This window comes from Paramormyrops kingsleyae, chromosome 6, assembly GCF_048594095.1.
Source record: "Paramormyrops kingsleyae isolate MSU_618 chromosome 6, PKINGS_0.4, whole genome shotgun sequence".
Taxonomy (NCBI): Eukaryota; Metazoa; Chordata; class Actinopteri; order Osteoglossiformes; family Mormyridae; genus Paramormyrops; species Paramormyrops kingsleyae.
Genome location: NC_132802.1, coordinates 24,761,759 through 24,771,838, shown reverse-complemented (window position 1 = coordinate 24,771,838; position 10,080 = coordinate 24,761,759). Strand labels below are relative to the sequence as shown.

The 10,080-nt window shown below is 40.9% G+C and overlaps 1 protein-coding gene across 1 annotated transcript; it reads left to right on the top strand.

Moving 5' to 3' along the window:
* Positions 1 to 6: 6 nt before the first annotated feature.
* On the top strand, positions 7 to 2,233 carry LOC111840598 (leucine-rich repeat neuronal protein 1-like). Its single transcript, XM_023805593.2, has one exon. It carries the CDS (start codon positions 604 to 606, stop codon positions 1,510 to 1,512), a length of 909 nt encoding a protein of 302 aa, XP_023661361.1. The 5' UTR covers positions 7 to 603; the 3' UTR covers positions 1,513 to 2,233.
* Positions 2,234 to 10,080: the final 7,847 nt, after the last annotated feature.

The following is a 10,080-nucleotide window of genomic DNA, read 5'->3' as shown; positions in this document are numbered from 1 at the left end:
TAGTATATTTTAGCCTTTATTAATTCATGTTATTAGAAAAGATATTATTCATCCTAGAGTCCAGTGCTAGGCTGTGGTTTTATACTTCGCTTGGCTATCGCAAATATTGTAACTTTGACATCTACCTGAATTATAAATGAAAATCTGTTTTGCTTGTGACTTTGATTATGCCTTTAAAAATATTTGTCACCAACACAGTGACAGAAAACTGGTTTCGATTATCTTTGAGTAACAATGGTCAGGGGGAATCATGTAGTGCGGGGACAGACTGTGCTGGAAAGGATAAATGTATTGAGGCTGGAGTTTTTACTTGAGGAATAATGGGGTTTAGATAGCGATGGGATCAGCACAGCACACACAGTAAGCATGAGAAATAAAAGAACTAATTAAGCAACAAAGAAAAGAAAAAAAAAACTCATCTTGTGCATTGGTGATGAAAGAAGCCGAAACAGAGCAGCCACCAGTCCCTTAACTGGTTTCTAGATCACAGTCCAAAACTGGGGAAGAAACAAAACAGAACATTCATGCCTTCTGCAAAGACCAGCATCCGCTTCATGCAGCCCATCCATCAGAGTATAAAGGCCAGGACGTTAGGAACATAAAATGCAAGATCCCTCTGTCCAGTACTTGCCTATGATATCCTGTGAATCTTACCCCAACCACCTCAACTTGGACATCAATATGAGAGTTGATTTAGATTGCCGTGCCATGGCAGAACCCGAGCCTGAGATTTACTGGGTGATGCCACTTGGGAAAAAAATCACACTTGAAACCTTATCTGACAAGTTCTGGCTGAGCAGCGAAGGTACTCTCCGTATTTCTCACATACAAGTGGAAGATTCAGGCCAGTATACTTGTGTGGCCCAGAATACAGAAGGTGCCGACACACGAGTTGCTACAATACGAGTCAATGGGACCTTGATGGACAGTATTCAGGTCATGAAGATCTATGTCAAGCAGACAGAGTCTCACTCTATCTTAGTGTCCTGGAAAATAAACTCGAATGTTATGACCTCTAACCTGAAGTGGTCTTCAGCAACCATGAAGATAGATAACCCACACATTACTTACACGGCCAGGGTCCCAGTTGATGTTCATGAGTACAACCTCACCCACTTGCAGCCATCCACTGAATATGAAGTGTGCCTTACAGTCTCCAACATCCACCAGCAGACACAAAGATCCTGTGTCAATGTCACCACAAAGAATGTGGCTTTTGCTGTAGACATCTCAGATGAAGGGACCAGCACTGCCCTAGCAGCTGCAATGGGGACAATGTTTGCCATCATTAGTCTTGCTTCCGTTTCAGTATACATTGCGAAGAGGTGGAAGAGGAAGAATTACCACCACTCTTTGAAAAAATACATGCAGAAAACCTCCTCCATTCCCCTGAATGAGCTATATCCTCCTCTCATTAACCTGTGGGAAGCAGACAGTGAGAAGGACAAAGACGGATCCTTGGAGAACAAATCCAGCCAGGTGGACACAACACGGAGCTATTATATGTGGTGAAGTCCCCAAGACTACGCTTCCAGGAGCACAAAGACAAACTTTTGCTTTTTTGTGCAAAAGATAGAAAAGGAAAAATGGCAAATTTGGTATTTTTATCTTTGCTAATATGAGGCAGAGTGGTAAAAGACAGGATTATTTTTTTCTAGTATAGCGTATCGCCTTTGTTTCTTCTTTTAAACACTCAGTTTGGCAACGTTCAGCTTCAAATTCATTTTTCTTGCTGTGCTTTACTTTTGTAAGGCGCTTCTTTAACTGCACAGCTTTGGATGATGCCAAGGACTCTATCTGAGGTCAGTCAACACAGCAACAAGTACTGAAGCCCTACTTTGTCTAGCTGTCTATTGACATTGCAGAGTTTCTTTCTCTCTCTTGTGATTTTGTGCAGTGAAACTAACAAGTTTGTTCATAGACTTAATTTGAAGCTGACATTAGGGATTAGACTTGTTATACTGTCTATGTTAGCAATTGAACCGTAATGTTGTATCAACTATCATTTAAATCTTTGAATTTTAACAAAAACATTTTTTATTAGTTTGCACATATGAATACTATTTAAGAGCAATATGAATGTGAATGCTTGATAACATAGTTTAAAAAAAGTTTTTTTTTTGCTTAATTAGTCTTGTTTATTCTTTTTCAATTTCCCACGATCTGAATTTGTTGTGATTCAACATGCAACACATGTCACATTTTTAAGAACAAATGAAAATAAATGACTTTTTTTTAAAGTTCTTTTCAATGTATATAATTTTGACTGTGGTAACAGGTTTAACATATGATGGAAATCAGTTACATAGGTCATTCATTTACATTTTATTTATTTAACAGACACTTTTATCCATAGTGATGTACATGTTTGAGAAACCTGGGTCAGACACTCCATGGATTATTTGGAGGTTAAGGACCTTTCTCAAGGTTCCAACAGTGAAATTACTCTGCTGATGCAGGCATTTGAACCAACAACCTTCTAATCAGAGACATAGTGCCTTTGCCTGCTGAACCATACAACATCCCCCAATCCATGGGCAATAAAAAAAATCAATCAGAAAAGATATTAGAAATATCATGATACCAATAGTTCATATTTAATGATAATTTATTAATTTCTGTTAGACGAGATGCTAGCTGTTAGTATTATACTTAGTTTGAGCATCACAAAAATTGTGACTTTATTATCTGAATTTTATATGAAAGTCTGTTTTGCCTTTTACTTTGATTATGCCTTTAAAAATATTTGTCACCAATACAGTTAAAATAGAATTGGCTTATTCCACAAAAGGCCCGGTAGGTGAGCGAGGTATTACAGCCCATACTGGCGGGAAACATAACAACATGTATGCATAATATGTGAACAAATGACGGACGAGTCGGTAATCAGTATTGAAGAGCACATACGTTCCTTCCCACCCAGTCCCTAAACTCAAGTATGACAGCATTTTTTAACGATTGACCGATCTTCAGCCTTAATGAGATGAATTGCACTTCATATTAAAGATATCAAAATAAAAGGTCATCCATGCATGTTTTAGTGGCTTAACCTGGTCAGGGATGCTGTGTGTTTTACTGCAGAGAGGTGGCAAGTAAAGATATCACTGTATTTCAGGACAGTGCCTCTGACTCCTTCCCTTCCCTGGCTTTCATGTCCTTATATGACTGCACAGCTTTTCTCCCTGGATTATGTACAGGTATGTCCTATTTACGGACAACTCGTACTTATGAACAGACTGTCATAAATCCTATTATATAAAAAATTTGGGTTAAATACAATTGTTCGTAATAATGAACGCATGTACTAATTCGTGACGTTGAAAACATTGTGCGCCTTCAGCGGTCCATCGGCTCGTTGTACGGAACAGTACTGTATGTAGTTACTTTTATTATTACTTTATAATTATTATTATTATGTACTGTATTACTGTGTTTAAGATGTTTCATTGTATTTGAATTTATTGCTCTTTTGGACAGTTTTACAGAGGGTGGTGAAAGTACATAAAATCCATGGTTATGCATTGTGCATTGCACCCCATAGCTAATTTCCTACTTTACAGCATTTGGCATGGTCATGATAGCCTGTATTAAACAGAACCCTATGTGCTCTGGTAAAAACCAAACTGTGTTAAACTTAAGGGTATCAGATGCACAGTCTCAATGGACACAGACTATTGTCCAAATCCCATGACTGATCTGGCTATGATGGCAGCAAGTAAGTTCTTAATGCAAACGTCCAGATGTACACTAGTGGCCAAATTTGTGGAAACACTTCTGAATTTTATAGACTGCAGAACTTTATTCAATTGTTGAATCGTCCAGTGTGTGATATTTGTAACATTCTTTGATTGTTTATAAACATTACCTCCAAAATTCGTGTACCGGTAGTCATTTTTAAAGAGTGTGTTTCCACAATTGTGGCGACTAGTGCATACATTGCAAAAGGTGTTTGGTAAAATGCAAGCTAATTATGAATGATTTTAGCCCTATGACATATACATATCCTTTGAAATGTAGACGCGGTGGGACCGATAAAATGGAGAGTACCAGGTACTAACACACTCAGTTTTGATGGAAAATAATCCTTCACTGCCTGATGTGTTGCGTGACGTCCCCAGTTTTGTCACTGTATATTACCAAGGACCCATTCTAAAGTGCATCTAGTTGCTCCGGGGTCAGAGGAAGGGTATAGAGACAATCAGTAGACCATTTTGTAATAACATGTTATACTGTGGGTGGCATGGGGGTGCAGTGGTTAGCACTGTTGCCTCACACTTCTGGGACTCGGGTTTGAGTCTCTGCCTGGGTTACATGTGTGTGGAGTTTGCATGTTCTCCCCGTGTCGTCATGGGGTTTCCTCCAGGTACTCTGGTTTCCCCCCACGGTCCAAAGACATGCTGAGGCTAATTGGAGTTACTAAATTGTGAGTGTGGGCTGCTCCCCCCCCCCCATCCTAGGTTGTTCCCTGCCTTGTGCCTGTAGATTCTGGGATAGGCTCCGGACCCCCAACAACCCAGAAGGATAAGTAGGTTGGAAAATGAATGAATGAATGAATGTTATGGTGTGTATGGCAGAGAAACTCTAGTGATGCAGCTGAAACATGAAGGTACAGTGGTTAGCAGATGGTGCAACGCAGTTAAAATTCAGTTCCTATAATGTGTTTCACACACTCACCCTCCTACCAGTATGACTTACATTTATTGCTTTCCCTGTTCTAACGTGCATGGGAAAGTAGGGGTGGATGGCCCCTACTTTGAAGTGGGTCATGGGGGGGACACAGGAGGATCAGAGGGGGCTCACGGGGGGGGGCTTCATCATAGGACCAGCAGCAGGTCGCCACAGCAGAATACAGCTCCGAATGAGCCAGACACACTCCCACAAAGATGCTGGAAAAGCAATTATGAGAAGAGAATAAGGACCTGCATTCCTTCAGGCCTTAATTATCTCTCAGCAAATGCCTTTGAGATAAAGTGATGGTTGTTCTGAAGCAATGTCTCAAGAAACACGTGGAAGTGGCAGAGATGGGACTGCAAGCGGAGACTCCCAACTTTCTCTGCCTTCACGGTTGGGGTTGAATATGGATAGTGGAGTGCAGGTAAAATAAAAATCCGTAGGTGTGGGAGAAACGGCCGAAACATAACCAGAATCGGGGGGGGTGGCGACTTGGTGAGTCAGTGTAGATCATACTGGAGTTAGTGTAAATCACAGAGGAGTCAGTGTAGATCACACTGGAGTTAGTGTAAATCACAGAGGAGTCAGTGTAGATCACACTGGAGTTAGTGTAAATCACAGAGGGGTCAGTGTAGATCACACTGGAGTTAGTGTAAATCACAGAGGAGTCAGTGTAGATTACAGAGAAGACAAATCCCTTCCCCTGTCAACTGGGCAGCAGTAATCGGCAAATCCTTCCCTCTCCCAAAATTCCCACATCCTCCAGAAAACAATTATCCATCATTTCCTCTCACAAAAGCTGTAAGAACAATGCATGAGCTGGTAATTGGGTTGACTGGGTCAGCTGTCCTTCTTGTGCGGAATTTCTTTCAGTCCTTTGGTACCTTGCGACAGGCTTAGCAACAAGGATTCCTTCTTAGTGACAGCAGTAATGTGTCATGTGACACAATAAAACATTTACAATAAAGGTAAATGTTCTCAGTTGCTGAAGTTTTACTATTCTTCTGTTATGGATACAATGAACACAATGCAGTATTATTCTGTGCTGTTATACTCTATACTATTTATTAGACTACTAACCTTTAACACAATGACATATAACAGCAGTAATTCGCTACTATGTATTAAGGTAAGTATACAAATGTTAAATATGAAAACATTAGAATCTCACAACGTTCAATTCAACAAACCTAGCTTGGACTAAGTATAATTACTGAGTATAGTAGTATTATTTTTTTCCACATGATTTATGTATTATTATACATATTTGCTAACCTGTGGAGCAATCAAGATATTCACTGTTTTTAATTATTTTTTAATCTATTTTATCAACCTACATATTGTTCAAAGAGTATGAGAGCATTCAGCGAGTTTCAGAATCATCTCCAAAAATTATGCATTTTTAATTAAATGAAAATGTTGCTTGCTAAGTCGCACCCTTATTTCAGATACCTTCATGATTTTGTGACTATGTATTCAGAATGTTTTGTTTGCTTATTAATATTTTTTATGGTTTTCACATGCCTACATTGATCATTTATGGACTCATCCAGCTTGGTAGCATCTGAGATACTGTATGCACACTTGTTAAGTGTAATAAGGTAATATCCATCCATCCACCCATTTTCCATGCCTGCATGTCAACTGATAGGCACTGTACCCCCCCCCGACCCTGCAAAGTGAAATCCCTCACCTCAAAGCAGTGATATAAAAAATGACATCAGAATAGCTCATGGATGTGCCCAGGGATGTGGCAAGAAAGCAGTTTCTCAGTACAGAAGACAAATGCATGTGGGATTGTGGGAGCTAGGCCTGTCGTTTATTCCGGAGACGGACGGGGTGACTGCAGTGTTGTGCAGATTTGAGGGGGTTTTATGTCGGGCCTCTGGAGTTCTTCCGTTGGGCTCAGGAGAAGGAGAGCTTCGTTCGTGAGATGAGCACCTCAGCCCGTCACCTGTCATTTTGTAACACGGCCACGCCGTACGTATGAATCTGGTGACGCTAAGAGCAGAGAAGAGCAGAGAAATGTTGTGTTGCTAGCTAGAGACTTGATGACCCTGATTTGCAAAATAAATGCAATGTCATGTGATGTAGTGTTCCAACCACCACCAACCCCCCCTTTACCCGTGGGCTGAATGTTTGCCCAAAGACCCTCAATCAGTCTCTCTCCATGTTCCCTAACAGATATTGGCACATTCCAGAAAGGTTGCGACTGCAGAACCTTAATGAAGAAGCATTTGTTTGAAATGTCACGCAGTATAATCAGGATTTATATCAGGTATCCCACGTATTTGCTATCATATTGCACATTATGCAGTGTGCAGAAAAAAAATGAATAGCCTTGAATTGACATTGACTGCAGCAGCAGAACTTTCCATGTTGCTTCTGTGCCCCAAACGGCTGAAAACACTGGTACTACTGGCTGAGGCTTGGGGGCAGTACACCCCACCCGGGTGGCTTCCTCATTTTAGGGACGATGGCATGCAAGATGTTCTGAGACAGCTCTGCACTTTGTAGTGTATTCAGACCCTCTACCTCTAAGCTCCCCTGAGTTTTCTCTTAAACTGGGGCCTCATGTATAAATGGTGCGTACGCACGAGAATGTTGCATACGTCCGTTTCCACGCTCACGTCAAGATGTATAAAAACTAAACTTGCCGTACCGCTACGCACATTCTCACGGCAGCTCCAGACACGGCGTACGCACGTTTCTGCTCGGTTTTGTAAACGGACGGCACTTAGTGGCAAGTCATTGCTTCTGTGGTTTCCCTTTTTAAACTCACAATCACTGCAACTATCATGGCAGCTCTTGCGTTACTGGAAGACATAGCTTATGGAAGAATTAGAAGAGAGCACGTATTCAGGGATCAAAGTGATTTCTTGGCCCATGATGATGACTGGCTTCTAAGTCGTTCAGATTTCCAAGAGCGATCCTTTTGGAACCTTGATCAAAGAAACAAAAACAACACACACTCAGCTCTGCAGGATTCTCAACCTTTCCATTTAACTGTTTCCTTAAAACCTGCCCAACAGATTAATGTGTCATTGAACTAATATATATAATAAGAGTGCTTTCCTCTGAAGCATTACATAAACAAAATGAGGTCTATCACCATGCTACACTTGGTCCAGAAGAGATTTAGGGTCTCTTGACTCTCTTGACTGGTTTTACCAATTGAACTGTACATGCAAATTTTTCACCTGCCTATACTGTCCCATTATGTTGACGGTGGTCAGTCTAGTGTCATATCTATAGACCATGATGTTTTGTAATGCAGAGAAACCAGAGCACATGGCTGCTGCCTGTTTGGTATCCAGCAAACTCTGTGCTGTTATTTAGCAGACAGGATCATGGGAAATGGAGGCGCAATCAAGTTGATGGATGAGACAAGGAGGGCCAGGTGGCCACTAAGAGTCAGTGAAGCGAAGAGCGGCGAGGCACTGAGCATGTATTACAATGAGGAATGTGTGGACTCGGTGTTTGCCAGGTGGAAGAAGGGAGGAGCAGAGTTCATTCAGACGGAAACCAGCAGAAGGGGGTTGACAGCTCAGCATGTCGGCTTCATTGTGCCTCTCTGCAGGAAGGTCTCTAATCATGTGCCATTGCCAGAACCTCCTACATCCTGACTGCAGAGATACCTAGGAATCCGAAATAAGCAATAGACAGAGACGCTGTTAAAGAAAACGGATCACCCCAAAAACAGATGGCTTGAAGGGGAGCAATTACTCAAACTCCAAAGTCTATTTTCAAAGGTTCTCATGCTCGATGATGAGGAGTCTAAAGTTTTTGGCAATCTGCTATTATTTGTGTGCTGCCCAGGAAAGTGTGTAGGAGGGCGAGTCCCCATGAGGTCTGGAAGCAGTGGTACCTTGTAAGATTATAGTATTGACTAGAATCTACCCTGAGACTGACCATTGACATGTAGATGGTTATGTTTCATCCCTCTGCGTTTCAGTGCTGCATATTCTGTACACTGTAAATGCATAAATTATATGGTATACAGTATAGACTCCTACAATCAGAACAATATGTATGTTCATGTTGTATTGCAACAAAAAAATTACTAAAATGTACTAAATGTTTGCAAGTGGTTCTCAATATGCAGACTGCAAGCTCCTCAAAATGATCTGCTGATTGGTCTGCAATCAAAACTAAGTGATCTTATTCAAAATAAATAAATAAATCGTTTTATAGAAGGAAAAAGTTAAAAAAATATGAAAAATATATAGTGTCAATTACTTCAGCTGGAACACTGCTGGAAAAAAATGAGAGTAATAACAAATGTAGACAACTGCTTCCGTTACCTAGCAAGCCACTGTGTGACTAAGGAAAGGGGGTACTCATTCGGAACAGGTGGATCATATTTTAAGTATTCAAATTACGTCAAGCCTTTGGATGTCAGGGGCAATTGTTCTGGCAGAAGCAATGCAAGAATCAGCCTTTAAAGCAACTGCTTCACAAGGATTTAATGGCAGCCTTGCTGTCAGGGACACAAAGAGACTCCTCTCGGCTGAGCGAGTCCAAAATTAGCAGGGAAACAAAAGGAACTAAAGAGAAGCTTTACCTTCTCCCACAAGCCCATGTCACTCCTCAGGTAGACATTTTGTAAAATACTGCCAGCTTAAATCAGAACGATCAAAAGTCCATATGGTGTGACAGGTGAAACCATCACCTTCACAATTAATTTCACATGAGTGCATCACAAGAATGCATTGTGACTAGAAATTAGACGGACAAAAAGAAAAAACTCTCTCATCTAAACATTCAAAATGAATAGTTAGTTTATGTCACTGGCTATCTTGCCAAAGCCATTGAAGTGTCTGTTTCAGCAGAACAAAGAGAATAACATTCTTTGACTGGCAAAATTGTGTTTATAAGCCTAAAATGAGTAGCAGGTGTACATTGGTTTTGGTGCATGTCCTGTGATGTGTGTGTGGCTTCATGGCTGTAAGAGTGATGGCTGCACTCTCTACCCAGCAGTGGTCCCTTAGGACAGTAATACTTTACCACCTGCTTCATGAATATTTCAATCAGTTTTGTCACAGTTTGAAGAATCTGGCAGCACAAAGGCAACTCTTAGCAGGGTGAATAAGGGGATGTATCCCTGGTGACTTCATAAACCCTCCCGTGTTCACAATGATGTGTGAAAACAATGGTAGACAAAAACTATGGCTGAGATTTTGTGCCGGAAAGCTCATTTTATGTTGAAAAAAAAAATGTATGCACATTGGACATCCTTTCATACAGTACACTCTTCAACTTCCACTGGGAAACGCAGCAAAAGGACATCAGCAAACAAGAATAATTCCTATGATTTTCATTGGTAAGGTTATCCTGTTATATGTTCAAGTTGGTAAATATGTTCGTCGTGCTGTATTCAGGTGAGTAGGGTGGTCCACCGTGAACATG